This window comes from Mirounga leonina, unplaced genomic scaffold, assembly GCF_011800145.1.
Source record: "Mirounga leonina isolate KUSES-001 unplaced genomic scaffold, KU_Mleo_1.0 Mir_53, whole genome shotgun sequence".
In the NCBI taxonomy this organism is placed as follows: Eukaryota; Metazoa; Chordata; class Mammalia; order Carnivora; family Phocidae; genus Mirounga; species Mirounga leonina.
The window spans coordinates 12,976,633-13,003,312 of NW_023270807.1; the positions used below are offsets into that span (position 1 = coordinate 12,976,633).

The 26,680-nt window shown below is 37.5% G+C and overlaps 1 protein-coding gene across 4 annotated transcripts in view; it reads left to right on the forward strand.

The window, feature by feature from the left end:
- SLC25A27 (solute carrier family 25 member 27) overlaps positions 1 to 26,680 on the forward strand; it is a 41,288-nt gene that overhangs the window by 1,381 nt on the left and 13,227 nt on the right. The window contains exons 2-9 of one of the 4 annotated variants that reach the window (XM_034990488.1): positions 1,516 to 1,707; positions 3,434 to 3,518; positions 7,034 to 7,156; positions 9,196 to 9,308; positions 13,104 to 13,188; positions 17,786 to 17,878; positions 18,507 to 18,609; positions 23,883 to 25,686. In XM_034990488.1, coding sequence (XP_034846379.1) covers positions 1,516 to 1,707; positions 3,434 to 3,518; positions 7,034 to 7,156; positions 9,196 to 9,308; positions 13,104 to 13,188; positions 17,786 to 17,878; positions 18,507 to 18,609; positions 23,883 to 23,975 — 887 coding nt within the window. In that variant the 3' untranslated portion in view covers positions 23,976 to 25,686. Of the gene's footprint in view, positions 1 to 1,515; positions 1,708 to 3,433; positions 3,519 to 7,033; positions 7,157 to 9,195; positions 9,309 to 13,103; positions 13,189 to 17,785; positions 17,879 to 18,129; positions 18,196 to 18,506; positions 18,610 to 23,616; positions 25,687 to 26,680 lie in introns of those variants that run through there. The other 3 variants (XM_034990491.1, XM_034990489.1, XM_034990490.1) reach the window with 3 other exon arrangements.

Consider the following 26,680-nt stretch of genomic DNA (forward strand, 5'->3'; position numbering starts at 1 on the left):
TCATCTAAAATTAACTTATTTTGTATTTCCAGCACAGCCAGCACAGGATCCATTGTTTTGCCCTTTGTGCTCTTCTACTCTTGCCCTTTGGACCCTCTATTTTTTCTCTTTCTCTTCTCTTAAAGCTGATGGGAAAAATTTCTGTTATCCACTGTTTTTACCGAAATACAATTCAACTTTTTTCAAAAAAAATTTAAAATCAGATTACTGAATTAAATATTTCCAACTTTTTTTTTTAACCTGATGTTTCCCCCTGTGACCAATGGCAAAGAAACATTCCTTTTGTTAAAGGTTTGTGGAGAATGGTGTGGGGGCTGGGGATGGGAAGTTAGGAAATCAAAATATGGGATGGTTTTAAGTACAAAACACTTTAGGATCAGAACCTGAAACATTATTTAAGTAACCAGTAAGGAAACCAGAATTATTTTGAGAGGCATAACCCATGTTAATATAGAAGAACCTATATAGTTTTTTCAGGGTTCGTATGTTAATAAGGCATTGTTTAAATTCTCTACATGCAAACTACTTCTGTTTTAGGGGAACTATCAGCAAGATATTTTTTCCAAAGACCAGTGGTAAGATTTAATATTCTCTTCCCCCTACTCTGATTTCTCTTGGAAAAAAGCATAACTATGATTTTCTATCAGGTGGTGGTCATTGAAAAGACTCATGTAATGTCAATAATGTTCATGAACTTACCTGAATCTGATTACTTCAGTTATTTGGGACATTATGAGTATAAAGTTATGAGTTTGATCTTCCTAATGTGGGCCAGTTAGCTTCACTGTTTCAAGGTAAAATGTATTCTTGAATTCAAAATGTAATCGTTAGAAAAAAACTTTTCAAGTACAATTGGTCCTCATGAGGAGGCCACACATAAAACCCAGTACTGGAAAAACAACTCAATATATGCCTTAATTGAAAGTATATTGAGCATGCTACCCTTGTATAAACTTTATATTACATTTTCTGTATCTCAAACTTCAGATCAGTGAATATCACCCATGAAATTACAGAATGCAGCTTCACCTGCACTTATTATGAACCTATCAGAATTAGTATAGTATTCTAAAAGTCACATTGGGTCTTAATCATGGGTGCAGTCAAAGGAGCATCACAGAATATGGATATCTGAAATTATTCCCATTGGAAAGCAAAAATTAAGGACTAACATAGATTTTAGGCTGAAATTTCTGAGTAAAAAGAACCCAAGTTTTGTCACTTTTTTTCCTGATGATCTGGGGGTGGGGGTGCTTTGGGACGTGATTCTTAAATTTGGGAGTGCATAAGAATCAAATGATTTCTAAATCCCCATCAACCTACTCAGAATCCATAGGCATGGGGCTAGGAAATAATTTTTAACAATTTCTCTAACTAATTCTGATGTATTCTAAAATTTGAGAATCACTAATCTTGTGGTGACTAAAATATTAGTCCTGTGACTTTAGAATTTTAGAATTTTTGTTTGTTTCTCTGAATGTTATGGGTTTCCCCCTCATTTTGTTTTTTTATTAGCAACCTTTCCCCTCGATCTCACAAAAACTCGACTCCAAATGCAAGGAGAAGCTGCCCTTGCTCGGTTGGGAGACAGTGCAAGAGAATCTGCTCCCTATAGGGGCATGGTACGCACAGCCCTAGGGATTATTCAAGAAGAAGGCTTTCTAAAGCTTTGGCAAGGAGTGACACCTGCCATTTACAGACACATAGGTATCTATCTTGATTCCAGCTGGTAAGTTTGTTATGAGTTCTGTGTTTGTGTCCTCTGGTTTTGTGTTTAGCTGTGCCCAAATCCAGTAGTTTTTTCTACTACAGTGATAAATGAATATTCTCTTAAGAAAATTAACCACCAATTATTAAGGAATGATTGCCTTACATTTTTAGAAATGCATATAAAAACATTTAGGGATGAACTGTCATGATGTCTGTAATGTACTTCAAAATAATTAAGCAGAAAAATGAACCAAGTATGGCAAAAATGTTAGCAATTGATACATCTCAAGGATACAGAGGGAGTTATTTTCTCTACTTCTCTAAATGTTCGAAGATTTTTAAGAAAAAAAATGAGCAATTGATATTTTCCTCCACTTTAGAAACTTTAGAACACAAAATTTAAATTTTTCATGTTCTTTGAAAACCAAAATATATTTGACTAAAATGCCAAATATCACTAGTCTTTGTCCCATACACTACAGACTAGGCAACTCTGAAAGAGCACAGGGATGACTGATCCAATACTGGCAATTGAGTGATTGCAGTGCAGCTGATTTTTGCCTCAGTTCCCCAGGCTACCTACCTACCTGTGTGGGCCTTTAGTCCCTCTTAAAAGGAAATAATTGTAACTGTGCCACAGCCAGTGAGAATACTTTTCTGCTCTGCTTCTCCAGTGGCACTCACAAAGATAGTTGGTGGGTTTTCAGCTTGTGGACAGGAGAACATAAACTTGGCTTCAAATGGAGGTCGGACAGGTGCGGCATTCTTCTCCTCTACGTTCATAATATTTCTGCAAGTACGTAGGGACCCTTGACCAGAAAAGGGTCCAGTACTAACACTTACCAGCTTATGATTTTTAAAGCTTCAGTTCTTCAGATGAGTGAGAGTGTCTTCATCAAGAGCTTTCCAGAAGTGTGTACAGAGACTATTGTTGTTTTAGTGCTTTGTGTATTTGTGAATATGTTAAAATATTTTATCAGACTTCCTGAAATATCAAGGAAAGTGCTCTCTATGAATACCATGTACTGATTTTAATGATTTTTATTTCCCAATCTTTTTTTTAATATTTTCTCCTTTGCTTCCCATGCTTGCTTTGAGTTTCACTTCTTTTCATTTGTATTTTACAGTTAAGATTCATTTCATACTTTTGACAAACTTTTTGAAAAAGTTACCCCAATATAATGAATTATCCTGTGAAGTTATGCATGTTTATTAAATGAAAATGCCTGCTGTGTACCAAGCTCCGTATTAGGGCACATAGAGTAATGAAAACACACAAAACCTGCCCTGAAAAGCTCATGGTCTGATGGAAAGATGAGCAACAAAATCAAGTTAATCTCTAGTTAATGTGATAAATGTCATATTCAATGTATGCCTGGGTAGTTCTGGGGGAACAGAGGAGAAGCTTGGCAGGTGCAGTGGCAGTCTAGAACACTGGAGGTCAGGGAGCACTCTTTAGAAAACATGTTCTTTGAATTGAGTCTTGGAGGACTAGGAGGAGTTAGCAAAGCAGAGAGGAAGAATCCATTCAAGAAAAATCAGGCAGCATGTGAGAAGGCCTGAGGCTTAAGAAAGCATGCCACCTTTACAGAAACATCAAGAAAAGACCATGTGTGCATGAGAGAACAACCCAGCTAGAGAGATCAACTGGCCAGGTCAAATGCCCTCTTGTTTGATTAAACATCTAGCTGAATTCACCTTTTAAATGATCCATTCTACACAGTGTACTCCGGAGGCCGCATGGTCACTTACGAACATCTTCGTGAAGTTGTATTTGGCAAAAGTGAAGATAAGCATTATCCCCTTTGGTAAGTTTTGTTTTGACAATAATATATACTATTGACCGTAAGGCACTAATGTGTATCCATTAGATTTGTATAAAATTTTGTATTTGTACCCAAATTGCCTCAAGTTATAGGCTTAAAATAATAAATAATTAGAATATAAATCCAAATAAGTGAGCATTTACTGCACATTGTACACAAACATACATTTGCATATGTATATGAAAATTTGCATATATATTATTTAATATTTTAATATTAAAAGAATTCTTTTATTTTTTATTTATTTATTTATTTTTTTTAAGATTTTATTTATTTGACAGAGGGAGAGAACAAGTAGGCAGAGAGGCAGGCAGAGGGAGAGGGAGAAGCAGACTCCCTGCCGAGCCCGATGCGGGACTCGATCCCAGGACTCCGGGATCATGACCTGAGCCGAAGGCAGTCGCTTAACCAACTGAGCCACCTAGGCGCCCCAAGAATTCCTTTTTTTAAAAAAGGCTTTTATTTATTTATTTGTCAGAGAGAGAGCACAAGCAGGGGGAGCGGCAGGCAGAGGGAAAAGCAGGCTCCCCGCTGAGCAGGGAGCCCGATGCAGAACTCGATCCCAGGACCCTGGGATCATGACCTGAGCCGAAGGCAGATCAACTGGCTAAGCCACCCAGGTGTCCCAATATTAGTTGGCTGAGCCACCCAGGTGTCCCAATATTAAAAGAGCACCTTCTTCATGCCTCTTTCTACTGGGAGACAAGCTTTTGAGTTACACAGAGATAGGCTCAAATTCCTGCTCTACTAGTACGTATGTAATCCAGTTAAACTACTTTACCGTTTTGATCTTCAGTTTTCTTAGCTGTAGAAGTAATACCTACCATCAGGCTTTTGTTTTTGTAGGATTAGATGAGATAATGAATGTAAGTGCATATCACTTATATTTGTAACAGAAACAAAAATAAGTTATTATAAATAATATACATAGAACTCATACCAATAAATTAAAAAAATATAAAAACACAAAGAAAATAGAGAAAGGATATCAACAGACAAAATTCACAAAAGAAAAAATATAAATGTTCATTAAACATTTAAAAATGTTCAACCTCACCAGTGATCAGGGAAACTAATTAAAACTATCTTTTAGCCATTAAGCTGTTAACAGGAATGTAAGTTACTATATAGTCTTTTTGGAGAATATAGTACCTGTTAAAGTGTTTAAATGTGTAATCTTTTGACCCAGCAACTCTTCCTTTATGATATACTCACATTCAGAAATACCCGTACCTACGCATAAACACACAGACCCACACACACACAGATATTGACTGTAGCAGTGTTGAGAATAGTATTTTTTTTTAAAAAATTAAATAACTATCAATTTGGAAATAGATAAATTTTGATATATACAGGGAAGCATAATATACAGCTTTGAAAGAATGAGGTAGGTTTTATATGACTAACCTATAAGGATGTCTATAATATCTTTTCTGGGCTAAAAAAAATCTAAGTCACAACTATAAGAAAATAGCAATAAGCTGAATTTCACCTTTCAGGTAAAATCTCTTGGCTTTGTTTAAAAAAATTATAATGTACTAAGCTATACTAATTGTTTTCCCAGGATTAGTGATGAAATAGATTAATAATCCTTACATTCTGTAATTCCCCCAGAAGAGAAAGGTATAAAGGGTTCAAAGGAAATATTTCACTGTGAAGTCAACTCTCAGGGTAGATGGGCTTGATGTCTTTTGACCCAGTCAGAACAATTCAATCAAGAGGTATTTTTGATTGAGTGATCATGGTGTGCCTGTCCTGTACCCAATACCGAGGCTAGAGTAATGAAAAAGATATCACTGAGCACACAGTAATAGAGACAGATGCCTAAACAATTAGAATTATGTCACAATTACTGAGGAGGCAGTAGTTATGACATTCTCAAAGAGAAAAAACAGTGCTGTGTTCATCATTGTGAGAACCAGGCACTCTCCTAGGCTGTTGGTGTTGATGGAGATTGATACAAGTTCTATGGAAAACAATTTGCAGGGCCTATCAAATGCCATGTAAATGTTCAGATTTCTTAGTTAAAAGTTAAGCTGTCTAAATAAATTGTTATGTGTCCATAAAATGGAATGTTATGAAACTTTTTTAAAATGAAGCAGCTCTATATGAATTGATAACTTTTGAGATACATTATTAGGAAAAATATATCTTAAAGGATATTATTAGGGAAAAATTAAGGTGTGGAACAGTATACAACCTGGCATTCTACATTTGTGCTTTTTTTTTTTTTTAAGATTTTATTTATTTATTTTAGAGAGAGAGAGAGAGTTCAAGTGGGGGAAGGGGAGGGCAGAGGGAGAGGGAGAGAATCCTAAGCAGACCCCAAGCCGAGTGCAGAGCCTGATGTGAGGCTTGATTCCATGACCCCCCAGATCATGACCTGAGCAGAAACCAAGAGCTGGCGGCTCAACCGACTGAGCCACCCAGATACCCCTACATATGTTCTTTTAAAAATGAGTATTTATACATATACATTTGTGTGTACACAAACTATCGATTGTAACTTAGTGCTTAAGACTGTGTGGTCCGCGCTCAGACTTCCTGCTGTTACACCTTGGCCGTACCACTCACTAGTTGTGTGATTTGAGCTGTCCTTTAACTGCTTTTATGCCTCAGTTTCCTTATCTGTAAAGAGGATTTAACAGTAGTACTAATGTCATAGGGTTGATATGAAAAATAAATGTTTTTTAAAATGCTTGAACAGGGCCTGAAATAATAAGCAATCAGTGAATGCATTATTATTATGTGCAGGAAATCATAAGAAACTAGTAATTGTGATTGCTTCAGAGGAAGGGAACTCATAATAGGGACTCTTTTTACTTTATACCCGTTTGTACCTCTTCAAATATAGTTTTAGAGTAAAAGGAAAGAAATTATCCCTTTTCTTCAAAGAAAAGGTAAAAGATGATCAGAGTCTGGTCTGCAACACAAGTAGCTGGAATGGAGAGGAGGGGATGGATTCAAAGCATGTTTAAGTATAGTCGTCTAGATTTGATCACTGTTGGCTTTGGGAGGTGAGGAGAAGGAAGAGTCTAGGGGCAGAGAGAGTTTCTTCGAAGAGAAAAAAGTTATCAACCCCCCTTTACTTTGCAAAACTACTAAAATAGTAATTTACAAACTCTGACTTACCAGCTTTTGTGTGTTAGACTGATTACATCTATGCTGTTTTTATTCCCCTGTGGTCAGAATTAAACTACAATTAAATGGTTGGTTCAGATATTTATAACTTTGAAGCAACTGCCCTTCTTTTGGATTTCAGGCCATAGAAGGCCCCTGAAACCAGATTTGAATTTCAACTCCTTATAGTCCTTTAACCCTCCCTTCAATAAACAGACAAACCATCTACTTTCCTCTGTGATTTGTATGTCCATCCTTTTCTTCACTTTGTCTTAAATCCCCTATGCAGGGGCTGGACCAGCTTGGTACTGTTCACTACAAAATTTGCAAAATTAACAGAAACTATTAAAAAATGTATCTCCCTTTGTAATTAGGAAATCAGTAATTGGAGGCATGATGGCTGGTGTTGTTGGCCAATTTTTAGCCAACCCAACTGATCTAGTGAAGGTTCAGATGCAAATGGAAGGAAAAAGGAAACTTGAAGGAAAACCTTTGCGGTAAGTTCTCCAATTAACTGATTCCATTCCTTCCCCCCGTCATAGTTTGAACATGTACCTACTGATTTATGCATGTTTGTAATCCAACATTCAGTGAAGACATTAATTCTGACTCTTTCAACTTGGAGGATGTATTCATTAAGAGGAGGGCTAACACGGATCTTTTCATTGCATGATAAGGTGCCCATGTTCTCTATCAGAAAAATTATATGTGTTCGTAGTTGTTTGCTGCTTTTCCCAGCCTAATCAGCTAGACTTGTCCCATTACAGCTTGATATAAAGAGTCTGATCACTAAAATTTGCAATTTGCCCCAGTATGAACCCCAATTTTGTTGTTGTGGTTTAGTGTTGTAGAAGTCACTTAGCACTCCTACTCTCTGTTTCTTTATCTTTAAAAGGGACTGTTCAGAAGGTTTGCATGACAGACTGCCTCAGCTCTTCCATGGCTAAAAGCTAGGTTCCTTTCCCTTTATCCCTGAAAGAAGGGAAATAGCAAGATTGACCTTACAAGTTCTTCCCACTTCCTTGTCTAATCCCATTCCTCCTCTTTTCCCCAAGTTTAAGGAAGGTTTTTATTAGGCCTTTGTGATACAAAATTCTCCTGTTGCATTACTCTACATTATTGAAGTCTGCCTTTCTTCAAAAGACTTCATGTTCAACAATTTATTAAAATACCACTTAGTCTGTTTCTCTGGGAAAGGGGCAAAATCTTAGAGATTGATAGACCTCTCCCAGAAAAGAGGAAAAGTGCAGAATGCCTTGGGCTGAGTATAAAGAGGTCTGCTCCTCTGAACACTGCAGGTCTGTGGCTGGGCCAGAGGTGAAGGAGGGTTTGGGACCTCCTTTGGGAGCCCATCACTCTCACTGACCACTGCTCTTCACAGTGCTGCTCCTCTAGCTGGCTCAGTGGAAGTTGAGGTTGGGCTTGGCAGTCCAGGCCCCCCTTGAGCCCTCCAAACAGAGAGAACACCCACCACAGAGGAGAAAAGGGTACCACTCAGACTTAACCAAGTAGTTTACAGAATCCTAGGATCCATTTTGTCATCTTGTAACAACTTCTAATTAATTACTAAAGTAGCAGGAAGAAGTGATGTTGCCATGGTTGGCTATATGGAGAGAACTATTGGGATCCAGAAAAATCTGAGTTTTTAACTCATCTCATCAATTTTTCCCCTTCCTTTGTCTTCACTGTTGGAAATTTTTGGTTTGATATAGTAGTAAAAAACATTTCCTATTGTAAAAAACATCAACCTTGGGGTCAGACAACACGGGATTCGTATCCAGCCTTTACCACATTTTAGCTCTGACCCTAGTCAAGTTCCTTAACTTCTCTAAGCCTCAGTTTCCTCAGATGGAAATTGGAATGTAAATTCACACTTCATAGAGTTTTAAGGAATAAAATTTATCTTATGTATATAAAAAGTCTTGTGCTTAACAAGTGCATAACAGATTTTAACTACAATGACCATCATTTGTGAATATAACTTCCCATGTAACATTATAGCAATTATGCATGCCCAATAAATATGTCATATTATCTTTTTGGTGAGAATCAGGGAATGTAGTACCTAAGTAAAAGCCACTCAGCTACTAAGTGGTAAAGGTGGCATTGGACTCTAGGTATTTCTGACTATATAAAACCCAGACTATTATTTTATAACAGAGGTTTCCAGATTTGATTCATGGTTCAGCACCATTTTTCACCTGTGTACCAAAAAAAAAAAAAAAAGAACAAAATCAGGATAGGGTAGTAAATTTTTATAAGCCAAAAAAGTATTCAATTTTAAGAACTTCTATTATAAGATTGGCCTCCCTACTCTTTGGACTAAAAATGTCATTTCTTTTATGAAATGAGGATTGACTTTTTAAAATGAGGATTGACTTTTATGAAATGAGGATTGACTTTTTAAAAATTTCTAACAGTTCTGGATAATTAAGATGTTATTTTACTCCAAATCATAACAGCTATAGGTGAAGTTTATCCAGTTGCATTCCATAGAAATGCATATTTTCACATTTCATTATTATTTTTCCTTTAGATTTCGTGGTGTGCATCATGCATTTGCAAAAATCTTATCTGAAGGAGGAATACGTGGGCTTTGGGCAGGCTGGGTACCCAATATACAAAGAGCAGCACTGGTGAATATGGGAGGTAATGGAAACTTTATTGAACTCTGATAAGTCCTAACTGCCTTCACCATTGTAATGATAAGCACTGACATCAGGGAAAATGAAAAATTCTATTTTATTATTTTTAGTAATACACATTGGCAGCAGTCTTCTTTTATGTTGTAACACCTTAATTGAATATTTTCTCTAGAGTATTTTCCCTTTTCTCCATGGTGATCTATGAAAAGGATTTCCTAAAACAAGCAAATTGTGACAATAAGGAGATAGGACTAAACTATTTCTAAGGCCTCCTCTCTACCCACACTCTCCTCCAAGATCCAAACTGGCACATGTAACCTTGTGACAATCATTATATCCAGAATGTCCAGCTCTTCCCCCAGCTTGTGCAGCAGGCATCCCAGACTGGAAACCTGAACGTTTCCTTAACTCATCCTGCCCTTCACTTCTCATAGTCAGTCAGTAACCGCTTCTGTCTTTTTTTTTTTTTTTAAGATTTTATTTATTTATTTGTCAGAGAGAGAGGGAACATACAAGCAGAGGGGGGCGGCAGGCAGAGCAGGCAGAGGGAGAAGCAGGGAGCCTGATGCAGGACTCGATCCCAGGACCTTGGGATCATGACCTGAGCCGAAGGCAGATGCTTAACTGACTGAGCCACCCAGGCATCCCTTGCTTCTGTCTTCTAAATATTTCTTAAAAGTGTACCCTCTCCAATACCTACCACCTTAGTGTCTTTAAAATAACCATTTTTACAATTCTCACTATCAAAGCCACACAGCTAGGGCACTGCCATAGCCATCAGGCTGGTCTTCTCCTCTGTCCTCAAATTTATACCCAGTATCCAGAAGGATGTATCTAAAACACAGGTCTGAACATGTTACTGGGACCCTTATAACCTTTTACTGGTTTCTCATCACTCACAGAAGAAAGTGGAAATTTCATAACATAATATAGAAGGTTTTTACAATCCAACAGGTGCCTTCAGGGAATTGAGCAATTCACTGATTCAGGAGTAAAGAGTGAAGCAGAGAGTCATGAGCTAGAAGGTTCCTCTGCCTGCACATATCACGCTGCTCTTCATCTTCTACTTTCTCAACTTCCCTCTTCTTCTATTTGGTATCCTTCTGCAGATCTTTTCATACTCCACTGAAATGTCTCTTTACCTTGTATTTTTCCTGAACCCTACAACCACCCTTCCCTAGCCGTGTTGTGTGAGATGCCCTTTTATGAGTTTCTGTAGTTCCTGGTGCTTATCTCTGTGATCACTTGTACCTCATTCCATTGCTTTCTACTGTGTGTCTATCTCCTCTACTCAATAATGAGTCCCCTGAAGGCAAGGATGTTTTATTTATCATTATTTAACTAGTCCCTTATGTAGTCAGTAAACATTTGATGAACGTATTATTGAATGAAAGGATTGTTTCTAAGACCAAAATTATATGATTCTAGGAAATGAAGGGATGGCCTTTTTTTAAAAAAAAGGGAAAATGAAAGAGAGACACAGTGAGAGAGGGAACACAAGCAGGGGGAGTGGGAGAGGGAGAAGCAGGCTTCCCGCCGAGCAGGGAGCCCGATGCGGGGCTCAATCCCAGGCCCCTGGGATCATGACCTGAGCTGAAGGCAGGTGCTTAATGACTGAGCCACCCAGGCGCCCCAAGAATGGCCTTTTTGAGGGTAATAGTAACATATCACTTAAACATCAAAGGAAGTAAATCCATTTTTTTTTTTTTTTATTTTGCTATTTCAGTCCATCCATGGCTACTGCATCATATTGGTACCTATTTTAGTTATCAGGAATCTTTACTGATTGTAATTTCTCAATTTGATGCTTCAAAATCTGTTGTAGCTCAGATTTCTCTTCCAGCTTCCAGCTATTTACTCAGCATGTTTATTTGGGTTATCTTGAATATATCACTTTGTGTCCAAACCAAACTCGTTTATCAAACTACTTCCTTCTCCATTCTTCCCAACCCCAATATTTGATATCTCACCTTCTCACTTGAACAATGCAGAAACCTAGGCCTGAGTTTTGTCTCTTTCCTTTCACTTACTCCTTATAGCCAATCAGTCACCAAGTCCAACCACTTCTGTCTCCTAGCTGTATCTCACATCCATCCATTTCTTTTCATCCCTGGAGCCACTCCTTTGTCCAAGTATTATTTACCTCCGTCTACTGGATCACTACGAAGCCTCCAAACTAGTCTTCCTATACCTACCTCACAGCCATTTTGTCCCACCATGCATTGGAAACTGCTCTGATCAAGGTCACCACTCCATCATCTTACTTAAAACATTTTAAATTAGTCAATTCTCATTTTCACCATCTCCAAAAATGGCAGCTCTGCCCTTCAAACTGTTTAAGCTCAAAATCTTGTAGTCATCTTTGATTCCTTTCTTTCCCTCTATTCAATTTGGTGATTCCGCCTTCAAAACATATCTAGAATCTGACCAGTGCTCCACAACTCCTTTATCCAAACCATCATCATCTCTCACCAGAATAAATGCAATAGTCTCATCTCTAATCTGTCTTGTTTCCCTGTAGTCTAGTCACAGCAGAACAGCCAAAATGTCCGTGTAAACAGTAATCCAGAGTCATCACTGCTCTGCTCAAAATCCTGCCCTGGCTTCTGTATCTCCCCATCTTCTGGACTCTGCTACTTCTCTAGCCCTTGCTTACTCTGCTCCTGTTAGACCAGTATTCTTGCTGTTCCTCTAACATACCAAGCTGACTTTTGCCTCAGGGATATAATACATATGTTGTTTTTCCTGGGACACCCTTTCTTAGATAGCTATAAGGTTTATTTCCTCATGTTTCATTTAGGTCTCTGTTTAGATGTTATTAAGAAGCTTTCCCTGATCATATCTTTAAAATTCACATACATCATTCTTCTCCACTTTCTGATATTCTTATCCCCTTTCTTTGCCTTATTTGTCTTCAGAGCAGTTACAACTATCTGAAATGCTGTGGTTTACGTATTTGCTTGCTGTCTCATCCCTCAACAAAGAATGAGGATTTTGTTCAGTTTGTCGATGGCTCTTACCCTAGCACCTAGAATAATGCTTACTACCACACAGTAGACACATATTTGGTGAATGACCAAATGCATCTATCCATTCTTGCCTCTTTATAATTACTTCCTGTACTTCACTGTAGGTAGTCATTATAAAACTCCAGAGTTGTAATATATCACTGCCCTGTTTAAAGCTCTTCAACAGCTCTTCATTGTCATTAGAAAAAAAATATATAAAAAGCTTAATGTAGAATAATGGCCAGGACCTTTTATTTATAAGTGACAGAATTTCAACTCAACCTACTTAGGATTAAAAAAGGAATTTATCATCTCAAATACTAAGAAGTCCAGGGGTTGAGCTGACATTAGGCATAGCTGGATTCAGATGTTCAAACAATATAATTGAGTGTCTGTCTCTCTTCCTCTTTTTCTCCCCCTCCATCTGTAGGTCACTTTCCCATGCTTGAGAATGATAATGGTATCTTTCATCCTTGTACACATTCCTGCCCCAAGCCTAACCTATTCTTTATGTTTTTTTTCTTGAGAGAGAGTGTGTATGTGAGCAGGGGGATGAGAGGGACAGGGAGATAGGGGGAGAGAGAGAGAATCTTAAGCAGGCTCCATGCTCAGTGTGGAACCCAACATAGGGCTCGATCTCATGACCCTGAGATCATGACCTGAGCCAAAATCAAGAGTCGGAGGCTTAACCGACTGAGCCACCCAGGCATCCTAAGACTAATATATTCTTAACATAAAAGAAATTCATTGCCAAATGAATATTTCAGCCTTCTTTTTCTTTTTATTGCCAGATTTAACCACTTATGATACAGTGAAACACTATTTGGTACTGAATACACCACTTGAGGACAATATCATGACTCATGGTTTATCGAGGTAGGTGATTATTTTAGTTTGAATTATTTTCTATATTACTTTTCTTCATATTTGGCATAAATTCTAACCTTTTGTCTCTTTTGATCGAGAATCTAGTGATATTACCCTTAGAGTAATGTGATAGTACATTTAAAAAGAACAATTTTCTTAAAATTTTTTGCAGTTAAAATGGGGAAGAGAGAGACAAAATTGCAGAATGTTTCATATTAAATGGTCCCAAATATTTGCACCTTGATGGGACCCTCCTGGGGTCAGATTCTGTTGATCAATTCTCCAATTCAATTCCACAGATATGTTTGAGCATCTTTTATGATAAAGGCACCTGCAGGGCCCTGCAGTGGGTACAAAGGGTAATCCAGGCTCCTTTGCAGGGAGTTGACCAAGGGGAAAACAAGACAAATATAAAAATATACAGGGGCACCTGGGTGGCTCAGTCAGTTAAGCATCTGCCTTTGGCTCAGGTCATGATCCCAGGGTCCTGGGATTGAGCCCTGCGTTGTCAATGCTCCCTGCTCAGCAGAGAGTCTGCTTCTCCCTCTCCCTTTCCCACTACCCCTCCCCTCTCTCTCTCTCAAATAAATAAATAAAATCTTAAATGCTGAAACAAAGTGACTAGTTTCTGTAGCATTCAGAAGAGGAAGAAAAAAAAACCACTTGGAGGGGCCTATAAAGGAGCTAGAATTAGGTGTTTTGAAGAGCTGTAGCTCTTGACAGAGACAGGAAGAAGAGCACTCCAGGAAGGAGCAGTATCTTATCTCTTTGCAACATAATTTCAGATTATCCATTAGATTGAGTTACTTTATAGATGTCTAGTGTTCATAACATTATAGTCATTTCATTTAGCTTCTGATCTTGTGTCCAAATTCCAGAATGCTTTATGCTACTTAGATGACCCCAAAAGTATATTAATAGTGTTGAACCAATGAGATTTGGAGATATATAGATATAAGCAATTCCTAATTCAGATTCACCTTAGCTTTATATTCCTAGAGCAGTTTTTCTTCATTCCTCCACTCTTAAAATAAGTGTGATCTTTAGTGCTACTAGAGCAATCTTTGTCTATGTCTTTGCTTACCATTCTTTTCCACTCCACATTCTCACCCAGATTTGTTCACAAGCTACACCAGACTTTCTGTAGCCAATAGTCTGGCCTCCTCTTTCAGAGAAAACTGAGGATTTTGGCCTCCTTCCACTTCTTATTTCCATCCTGATAAACATATGTATTATATCTGTATCTACCCTTGCCATCTTTCCTGCACTATCTTTGTTGATGCTGTTCACTCTGCCCAGACTTTTGTCTCCAGTTTCTACCCAGCTGAGTCACCTTGTGAGACGTTTTCATCTTTCAAGATGCTGGTCTGTTCTGGTGTTATGATCTACTCCAGAACCAAGATATTCAGGTCTGTCCTATAGTACCACATTGATATTAACACTCTATTTCATTGTCTTTCTATCCAAATGGTCTTTGAAATACCACATCTAGCCAAAGAATCATGGATTTCCTGGCAGGTGTAAATCTTCCTAACATATACTACCCTACCAAACAGATCTGTCTTTTGTGGAAAAACAAGATTTCCAGCTGTATATATTCCAGTCCTAATGTGAAATAACTTAGTCTTACTCTTCTCTAATTCAGGTTTTAGGATGATGGGCATTTGTTTCCTTTTTAAGCTGTACCCACTGGATCAGTTTTTTAAATGGGTTGGTATGAATATGTGTGGTATATGAGGCAGCTCAGAAGTTGCTAATGATGAACTCAAATCTAAGTAGATAAATGGTGCTATGTGGTCTGGAAGTTCTGGATACTGTGTCCTAGAAGAAAATGAAGGGGATTGTAGCTGTACAACCAGAGAGCTTTATATGAGACATCCAACACCTAAGGAAAAAAAAATTTGATATAAAGAAGAATAAAAACGGTGTAAGCACTGAACTGTGCGCTTAAAAATGATTAAAATGGTAAATTGTATGTTGTGTTTATTTTACCACAATTTCTAAAAATGCGGTAAGTAAAAAGTCCTGGGGTAGGGCAGGAGCAGAAAAGACAAGCCAGGATTTTAGTGAGGTGGGAAGGCAGGTAGCAAGTTATGTTAATCAAGGAAACAGAGGAAAAGTAGGGAGTTGAATTAATGGTCAGGAAATGATATAGGACAGAAAGAGCAGGATAACCTTATTTTTCTTCTTTTTAAATCATGAGGCTGTTGAGAGGTAAAACTGTAAGAAAGGCGAGTTTACTCTGTGTGAAGATGACACATGAGCATGCTTGTTTAGTTCATCCTTAAGAGGCTGGCTTTCTCTGAAACAGTGCTGATGGAGTATCTGAACCTGGTCTTGCAGATAGCCACGTGGCCTCCTGGAGAGATTAGAAGACTCCCCCAGTCACTTTCTGTCTGTTATCACTTCAGCTGTGTCCTTGGCTTCATTTTGGGCTGTTGCTAGCCAGGAGTGATGAAAGCCAATAGCAAAAAGCAGCAATGTCCATTTCAGTGCAAGTAACCTGGGTGAAATCAATGTTCCTTTTATTGCTCTATCTTTTCCCTTTGACTCTAGATACCATCTTCCTTGAGGCCTCCTGAATACATTATTCTGTCTTTTAATATTTATGTTTTAAAGAAGTCTAGCCAGATCACACTATATTAGGTGTTAGTTAAGAGGTTCCTTTGTGAAAATATTAAGGTATATTAAAACCAATGGTATTAAACTTTCAAAGAATCTGAACTAATAGGAAAGAATATAAAAAGAGCAGTAGTATACACCTACTGGAATGTATATGGTGAAACAAGAGCTCTTTCCACATAGACAATACCTGTCGTGTGGACAGAGACCCAAGGACATTACATGCACAGTTGGGTCATTTGCTGTAATGTGAAAAAGGTTATATGGGTTCCTTCCCTTGAATTCAAGTATTTCTAAAGTAATGTTCCCCTTTGAATTATAAATCCTGACCTGAAAGAGGTAGACAAAATCTGGGTACTTTCTGCTACAGCAGTTTAGAGTAAGAGAGAGTATGAAGATTCCTTAGGTAGCTTCAACTTCCCTGCCATAGAGCCTTCAGAGACTTCAAAAGCCTTGGGACAGAAGTCAGTGGTCCTTATTTTTGTGAGGTATTTGATGTCCCAGAAGGACCTAAAAGTTTTTCACAGTTTTCCTTTCCAGGTTTCCATTAGCCAAACATAAGCTGTTATTCAGGCTGCCTTGATCCCAGTTTCTGTAGATTCAGCTTATGGGATGCGGGACTTCATTCTCCATGACTCAGGTCAACCACCCCTTTTCTCATCATAGGTCTTTCTTGTGGAAAAGTTTAAAGCAGCTCGTGGGTTTTCAGTTTGTGGAAATTCATGCTCTGTATTGCCTCTCATGCCCACAAGTATAATGAACTACTAGTGATTTCTTAACTTTTTAGTCACTCATTTACTGAATTGCGACTGACTCTGCAGTAGGTTGACCACAGCCATTTTGTCTGTTCTGAGTAACTGACAAGAAGGAGCCATTAACCTTGTTGGACAAAGGGAGAAGGGATAAACAGAAACTCATTAGACTTTATGCCTGAGCATAGACTGAAGGATAAACAGGAATTGTCCAGTTAGGTAGGGGTGCAGGCATGGAGGTGTTGCATAGTATGGTAAATACAGAGCTACACTTAGTTATATTGTCAGAGTGTAATGGGTGAAGAGAGATATGATCTTGGAGTAATATGTATGACAGCCAGTGTATGAGCTAAGTCAGGTAATAGGGAATGAGTCTTAGATGGCATAAAGTAAGGGAAAATGTTATAATTAGGCTTGTATTTTAGATTCCTTAGGACGGACAGAAGAAAGTAAGATTATATTCAAATGGAATAGCTTAGTGAGTGAGGCTTAAACTGGTCAAAGTGATTTTTTTATTGGTTAAATATTAACCAAATTAGGTGATTGCCCTGTGGAAGGTCCTCTCAGTGACTTTTGTTCACATCTAGAATAAAATCACACTCCTTCAATAGCCTTCATGGGATGATCTCTGCCTGCTTCTTCAATCTTTCATCTGGCTGGACTCCTTCAGGATGCCGTGGCCATGTCGGCCGCTCTCTCTCTTCAGCCCACCATGGCCATTTCTGAGTCAGGGCTTGTCCTGGGCTGTTCCTCTGGCCTGTAACATTCTTCCTTCATTCTTTACATAATTGTTCCTCACCATTCTGCTGTCACTCAAGAGCCTCTCCATGACGGCTTGTCACCCAGTTACTCCCTATCATGCTATCCCATTTTATTTTGTTTGTAGCACTTAACGGCATCTGAAATTATTCATTTCTTCTCTGCCTCTTCCTAAGTAAGGGCCTCAGGGACAGGATCCCATGTGTCCTCTTTACTGCCTAGAAGAGTGCCTGTCACCAGTAGGTGTCCAATGTATATTTGTTGACTGGACATTCTTTTTAAAAAGTTTTTATTTTTTTCTACCTCTAATGATTTCATTAAGCATTGATTTTAAGCAAAAGTAGGATTATTATGAAGAATAATACAGTAATATATTTAGTATTCCATTCTTTCTAACTATCAAATTTCCTTTTCTTACAATTTAGAAACCGCTATATTTATTATCCTTCAAATTCATTTATTTGTATTTATAGTTTATGTTCTGGACTGGTAGCTTCTATTCTGGGAACCCCTGCTGATGTCATCAAAAGCCGAATAATGAATCAACCACGAGATAAACAAGGAAGGTAGATACAAAGTCATCACTCTCCATGTGTTCAAATGTCTGTAATAATAATGTTCCTTAAAGATGTTTCCTTGTATTTATTCTTGATAGAAATATATCTGTGTGATCATGTCTTCAACCAGCAAACTGTTTTTATGTAATTACCTGCTCTTTGTCTGATGGAAAAATACTGTGCATTTGGGGATATAAGTTAATTTAATGATCATATTCTTTAGACACAAGGTATTTATTGTGATTTTATTGTTTTCAAAGAGTTTATGAAAATATACTCTGCTGAGAATTTACAGAGCACTTTCTTCAGAAGCTTATGACTTACAGGTAACATGGAGAATTTGATTTGATATAAAACAGTATGTTCTCTCTGGAAGAGATCAGGTGGAGTGAATTCTAAGTATAAGACTAAGGGTGGGATGAATCCGAAGAGTCAACCTTAGACACCTAAAGAAATTATCTTTAAACTCAAAAGAGGTGATTTATATATACTGAACCACAAATATTTGTTTTAAAATAGCAGAAAATGTTTAAGTTTCCTTATAGTAAGTTTCTTTAGATTATTTTTTAATTTATGTGTTATTTATACAACTATTTACACACAAAAAGTTTAGCAAACTGTCCACTTTCCTTTTTAGGGGACTTTTGTATAAATCATCAACTGACTGCTTGATTCAGGCTGTTCAAGGAGAAGGATTCATGAGTCTATATAAAGGCTTTTTACCATCTTGGCTGAGAATGGTAACGTCAGGTTTTTCCTTCCTTTGTTTTTGTTTTCTTTGTACTTAAATTGCTTTTAATCTACACAAATATTTTCCCTTTTCTCTTTTGGTTTTTAGCATGGCTCTTCCCCAAACCACAATTCTTTCTCTCCTTTTTATATCTCTTTTTGTTTTCTTTTTACCTCTCCTCAGAGTCCCATCACCTTCCTTGCTGGATTAAAGTAAAATAATTCAATTACATCTAGAAATGAATAGGTTGACATTCTGTTAGAAAGCCAGTGGATAGGGTTTTCTGCAATGTAAAACCTTTAGTAGTCCATTTAGCCAAAGTATTGTAAGTTTGGGACAGGTATAAAGATTTTATACTAGAGACTGTTCCTATGAAAATGTTACTGTTTCAAACAAAATTTGTTACTTTGCTGGCAAATGTTGCATATCCATTAATACTTACTACCACAAAGCTCGGCTTAGTAAGAACGCATGTCATTTTTATTTGATCTGGGTATTACTTTTTACTGAGGTAAGCTAAGATGTAGAATTAGATCGACTTATTCAAGTAACATAAGATATATAATAAAAATAAGGTACTCAAGTATTTTGTAAGTTAGAACATATTTGAAAGAATGAACTAGTCATGGATTTAGAAATTCAAACAATCAACACTTTACACAATATAATAATATTAATTGAGCACCTAGTCCATGCAAAGCCCTGTACTCAATGCCTGGCTTTGGGATGAACAGGAGAATCTCAGGCCTTGCTCTAGTGCTGGAGCTTCTAATTTAGGTAAGGCCAAACACTGAATAAAAAACTAGAAGTGACGAGTGGTAAAGGAAAAGTGCATGGTGTTATGAAAATATATAGCAAGCACATACAGCCTAGGCTTGGAGATTAGAAACACCTTGGAGAACGGACTTTAAAATTGAGTTCTGAAGAATGAGTGGACTTAGCCAGGTAAAAGGAGCAGAAAAAACATTCTGGGTAGAGGGAGAGTTGGAGTGGACAGAGAACATGATGAGTTCAGGGAATTGAAGGAAACCCAGCAGGCCAAGGCATGGAGACATGGATGAAAGAGGCACAAGATGAGGTCAGAGAGAGGCAGAGGCCAGTTTGGGAAGGGCTGTAGGACCCGTAAGTATGAGGGGCACCGGCTTGATGACATGTATGTTTTTAAAAAGATCATTCTGGCTGCCATGTGGGAAAGGCCCAGAGTAGTGGTAGATGAGACATAATGATAGCTTGCATGAGAGTATTACAATGGGGACAGAACAAGATTCAAAAAATAATTTAGGAGATAGCAAGGAGCTAGAAGCATGACTGGATGGGGAGGGGAAAATGGTCAGAGAAGATAAGGATAGTTGGGCTTCATTCCCAGATTCCCAAATTGAGCAACAGATGATGTAGTTTCCTAACACGGAGATCATTTGTAGGGAAGATTCCGTGGTAGAATAGCAAGCATAGTTCTAGATTTTTTAAGTTTTGGGTATTCATAGGACATCTAAGAACAGATATCTAGATGGCTCCTTCATATATCGATCTGGATCTTACAGAGCATATGGGGATGGAGATTTAGAGGTGAGCACCATCTACATATAGATGGGAATTGAAGTTCTGGGAATAAATGACATCACCAAGCAATAGTGGGTATCTATTGACATGGAGTTAATATCCAAAGCCCTTAGCAATATCTGATACAAAAGTGTACCCAAGTATAAAACCTTATTTTGATTGTCTTGATTATACCTTGAAATTATCTCAAATCTGTGGATATTTCTTAATGGAAAGGAAGATCCTGATTTGGCCTGCATGAACCAGGCACTATCTCACTAAGGAGTAAGATGCTTATTTTTTGCGTGAGAGCAGTTTATAATGTGTTGGAGAAGACAGACATGTAAGTAGTTAAAATTTCAGGAATAATAAAGCCAGTCTTATTAAATCACTTGGTATTAGCACCAACACTGTGCTAATCATTTTCATGGCTTAACTCACGGAATTCTCCCAATAATCTCTTCAGTAGGTTATTATCATATGTCTTTTACAGAGGAGAAACAAAAGCTTAAAGAGTCTGAATAACTTGGCCAAGTTAGGTGGTTATTATTTAATGGAGTCAGGAATCAAACCCAGGAAGTTTGACTCCAGAGGACGTGGTCTTACTAAGCAGGTTGTATTAGTACTCTACTTACGGTATGAACAAAATGGGGTGAGAACATGGATAGTGAAGTAAAAAATGGCTTTGCCTGTTTAGGAAGTCACAAAGTCTTTCACAGAGATGATATCTGATCTGAGCTTTGAAAGATCAGTGGGCATTTAAAAAGAAAGTCATGAGGGAGCTACATGAGCATAGGCATCAAGTCATGTGTGGACCCAATAGGTTTGGACAACTGCAGAAAATTCAGTATAGCTGAAGAACAGGTCCTCAGAGGGGATGTGGTGGGGCAGAATGCTAGAGAAGTACTTAAGGACCAGGTTAAGAAGGACCTTGTGGGGCAAGTTGAGTGGTTTAGGTGGAACCTGTAGTAAGCAAGGAGCTGTTTAATTGTGGGAGCAAAGTACTAAGGTTTGTTTGGGGACAGGATTATTCTGGCAGCAATGTAGAAGATACACTGAAAGCTAGAACCCAAGAAAGGAAGTCTTGGTCTAGCCTGGAGATAACTGTAAAAATGGAGAGAATGCAGATTCTAGGGCCATTTTTGGTTAGCTCTACAGGATTTAATAATTGACTCTATGTAGAAGGTGGGGGAGGGACGGAAGGAAATGGAACTTTTATATTTCTAGTGTGGAAGACTGTAAGGATGGTGAGACCATTAATGAAAAACAGAATCAGGGTCAGGAGGTATGGGGGCAGGGAGAATAAGACAAAGGAATACTGAGACGATTTAATCTGACCCATTCTCTTTATGCATGAGACTCAAGAAGTATAAATGAGAAAAAAGAGTACGTCATATATGACCGACACTGTGCTAAGCTCTTTATACACATTATTTGTTTTTAAGTCCTATAAGAACCTAGGGAAACAGGTGGTGTTATCCTCATTTTTCAGATGAGAAAACCATGGCTCCAAGTATAAGAAACTTGCTCAAGTTCATATATATACCTGGTATGTGGCAGAGTTGCGAACTGACTGCAGGTCTGTTCAGTTCTAAACCCATGCTCCTAACTAATACAATATATGGAGTGTCTCCACATCCTGCAGCTAGTTATAAAAGTTGTCAGGGGAAAGAGTGTGTAGTGGTAAAGAGATGTTACTAGAGAAAGGCTGGCTAACCACCAGAGGTAACCAGGGTGGCACTGCCTTGTTGATCTGCCACAGTGTATGACCCTGAGTTTAAAAGCTGACTCATGGGCACTTCCAAGTAAATTGGCCTTGCAAATACAGATTCACCCTCAACTGAACTCACTGAAACTGATGATCAAACCACAGTATTGACTCATTCATGTTGAGAAACACACTTGGCAAGGGATCCAGATGCTGAAGTCCTCTGAACAGTGTGCTTCCTCCTAAATTCAAGCTATACGTGAAGGCAAGTTATAATCAGAAGGTTGCTTGCTAAACATAGGATAGTAACAGGAGGAGCTTATTCATGATCTTAGTATTTAGGAATACCCAAGAGCCCTTATGTTCAGCCCCACAGTAAAAGGCACGGAGAAGGACTCTGTTTTCCAACAGGCAGACCAGAGCAGACAACACGGGTTCATATACACTTGCATTATTTACCGTGTTATAACTATGCTACGGAAGAAAAAACAAGTAAACATGCCATGCCCTCATGTGCTCCCACACAGCGGCTCAGTATACGCCATTTGTATAATACTGCTGTTATTGGCTATTTGATCTCCCTGTTTAACTTCTATTCACAACCCAGCTACATTCAACCTCAGTCCCTTCCACTAGGTAAAGGTAGTATGTTTTGCTCACTCACTGATTAATATTTACTTCATTTGCATACAGAAGTCTGACTACCAGAGCAGCTAGGAATGATTACATAATCCACTCTTAACTAAGACCTCTATTCCTTGATCTGATTGCAGTTATATCACTGGCTCACTTCATTTTTGTTGTCACAAGAATATTATATATATATTCTTTATTTTGTCCATGTCTCCATTATATTTAACTAGCCAAGATGTGTTCTAAATCCACTGGTAAAGTCTGTCTCCCAATGTAACATGCTCAGTATTTCCAAACACAGGACATAAATATTGCTGTGCAAACTCTCTAACCAAATACATTTTATATTCTAATTGCTCAAGCTTCTTTTTTGACTCTAGTATGATAGTTTCTCTCTGGTCAATATTACTTATCACCTATGAACCAAACCAGACAGGAACTGGATCCAAGATACCCTTTCTCTGATGATTACTTCCAGTGTTTCCTCTGCAATTTCCTTCTGTGTCTCTGTTGTTTTTATCTTCTGTTGTTGAAAAACCCTCATCCCTTTATAATTCCTTTTGATGCGGTTATACCTTCATTCAAGTTAGTCAAGTCTTTCTGAGCTGGAAACTCTTTTCTCTATTTAATGTGAAATTTTATATCCATTTTGTGATATATCAGGTGTTGAGCTTATGATCTAACTCTCAAAGGATAATCTTTCATCTTCACTTTCAAGTTCTTAACTGTCTCCTTGTCACGCTCCACAGACAAACTACACACAGAGAAGCCCAGTCTACAATTCAGGCATACCGAGTCTCAGCCTCTTAGCCAGGAAGGGTTCAGTAGAAGGAACCCTAGAATGGAAGCCAGAAGCCTATACTCCAGCTTTTTGATTACTAAGCCTCAATGTCCTCATCTGTAAAATAGGGATATCATTACCTTTCCTTTCTATTGCAAATTGTTCAATCTATGAGAAATAAGACATGAAAATATTTGTCAATTATAAAGTGCTCTATAAAGGTGAAATACCAAAGTATTTGTTTTCAGCCTAAGTGGATTCAAAATTACTTTGTCATTCAAAGATGTATATGCATAAATGTAGAATATTCATAATCACTTTGAAATATGCACTAACTTCTTTGGTTAATCTTTCAGACCCCTTGGTCACTGGTGTTCTGGCTTACTTATGAAAAAATCAGAGAGATGAGTGGAGTCAGTCCATTTTAAGCCCTTAAAGATGCAGCCCTTAAAGATACTGTGTTCAGTATCATTGAAATATGGGCATCTACAACACACACCCCTATTATTTCTACCTCTTTAGGAAGACACCTTACTCCACAGAGACTGTGATTTATAGGGGGCAGCACTTTGTTTTTCTCTGGAAACCCAAGTTCTCTTTGACTCCTCTTTTTGTTCAAAAGCAATCTGGTTGGATTACACAAGGCCACCTAATGAGACCCGGCACAGAATTTCAAGAAGATCTGAATCCTGAGCACTTGGGCGAGAAGATTTGACCTTTGAGATGCTATTCTATGCTGAGGAGCCTACTTAGAGAATTGCCAAAAGGGAGACAGCATCTCAGACCTGAAGTAGACAATAGGAATCTGGAAGAATACATACATACGTAGTGATTCAGAAATATATTTAAACTGTTGTCAGTATTTTCAATTGAAATTTGATGACTCCTTTTTCTGTTGTTAAAGTGCACATACTGTAAATTAAAGGGAGGTGAATGAAAATTCATGAATAAACATCTTGAATTTCCCTAGTGGTGAAGGAAGTTGATGTACCTTTTCTTGACAAGAGGACAAAAAACATCAAGTTGAGATGATACTTGGATTTCAAGGAGAGAAGCTTCTTTCTGGCAGTGTCCCATCTTTAGTTAGATCTGCATTATTGACTAGCACTCCACTGCACATGCTAAGGACTTCCTGACAGCCACAGACTGAGTCTTGATGAACATAGAGAAGAGCATTTGCTTTGTTACATATGCCATTGCAACCAGAGTTTGTCTCTGGCCCCCAAGAATCTCGATATATAAAAAAATGCAGCTTGTTTGAGTAAAGCTTAGGTGGGTAGGTCCTTTTCATAAAGCAACTTGTTATTATCAGCCTTTCAGGGGCATTTCAAAAGCAAGGCTGAGATGAAGTCAGCCAATTCAGACAGGCATCCTTTCTCATCTCTCCTTCCCTAACACTAAGGGCCAGAGAGAGAGAACTCAGAAATCACACTGAAGCTGTCTCTAGCCTGAATCTTACCCAGTTCTGAAAAGCTTCCTGCCTAATGAGTGATGAGTATAAACTGCCTATGGTATACATTTATGTCTCCAATCATTGAATCAAATACCCTTTTCTTATTTTAGAAAGGTGAGATTTTTCTTCAGATTGACCTATATGCCACCTGTTCCCCCAACCTCAGACAGTGGGCATTTCTGGAGGCATAGGAACACTCAAAAAGCTTAGACCCAAGAAACACCTTGGAGTTAACCCAACAAAGTTTGTCATGGACATAGAGGATGTTGAACAAAAAAAAAGTTTACAAGTGCTCTGTGGTTGCACTAATGTATAATCACTGCCATTTAAAAGGAGAAGTATACTTTAAAATATATTTTAATGTGATGTACTAATATGCAGTGGCTTATTGTTTTTCTATGAAACTTTCAGAATGTGGAGTTTAGTCAAAATCTGTTGGTGGTCTACTTTTCCATTGCATCTGTCAATCTGTATGAATTGAGTTGTTAAATATATTTAAAATAATATTATGTACTTAAATTCCCAAGTGTTCTGCATTGGGACCACCTTTGGGAACTCTTTGGGTTTTCATGTTTTATAACTTTTAAAATTAAGTAAAGCCTGGATCAAAATATACCAACTGGACCATGAAAAACATTATTTAGCTTTATTCTTTGAGGGGCGTGGGGTGAAAACACTGTTTTAAATACTGAGACTGTTCCTTGATATCTGGATTCAACATGAAATTGGAATTTTTTAACCTGAAGTGACTCCTTGGGATCATCTGGTTTAATCCTCTCATTTTACGTGTTATGAAAGAGAAGCCCAGAGAAGTAGAGCTGCTTATGCTCATAGGTTACTTCATAACAGAGCCTGGATAAAAATATAGATTTCCTAATTATTATTATTATAATTGGCAGTTATTATATACTAATTCAGTACACAGTCAATACCTTATGTTATCTTCACAACAACCCAGTCCAGTGCTCTTGAATCTTCCAAAAAAAGATTTGGCTTCATGACATTTTTCTGTCTTATACATTTTAAATAAATCTGAATTGTCTTTAACACAAATTTTAAAATGGAGTCACCATGCCTTAGCTTGAACATTAAGGACCTCCACCTTCTGACCAAATCCTTTATATCTAACACATATGTCTCTTCACATTTCATATTTTTCCAGTGAAGTCATATTCATTAATGTGTCTTGGAATTTTGCTCTATCTTTACCAACTTGAAATCATCTTGATCCTCTTCAAAATAACCCACAATAAATAAAAAGGAATAAAAATTTCAGTAATTTTGTGTCCATACTAAAAGACTTAACCATTTCAATCTCACTTGTTGATTATAATACTACTGAATGTGGTATTTATCCTATTGAATACCTAGCATTTAAGTTTGTTTTGCTTAGCTTCCACATTTTTCTCTTCCCAAATGATTTTTTTCTCATTGAAAAATAATTATTTTTAGTTATATACAATCGTTTTTTATATGTATAAGTGAATTAGTATGTATATCTAGAGATAACATTTCTTAAATTTGCTTTTAGTAAGGAATAAAGTGTCTTTATCAAGTGCTCCAAGTCCTATTTCGTTATAACCCACTAATGGTAGGACCATGTCTTTTTTTTTTATATAAATCTTTACTCTCATTAGTATTTCTTTGCTGTTAGGTACTCAACAAAAATTTATTACAATTATATATAACATAAATCAATTAATTTTGTCTTCATTATTTTAAGAATCTATCATAGACTAGTCTGAAATTTCCTTTTGCTAAGGAAATAAAAAAAGGAAATAATTCAGGGAGGTGTTAAATGTAAAAAAAAATGCTGTTCTGTCATCTTCACCTTTTTAAGCACAACCATTTATTTACAACTGAAATAGTTTACATGTTCTTCTCATTAATGAAAACAGATTCCCTCAGAACCTCCACTGGAAAAAAAAGTGTATTTTATTATAATACATGATGGTTAAAAAATTGAG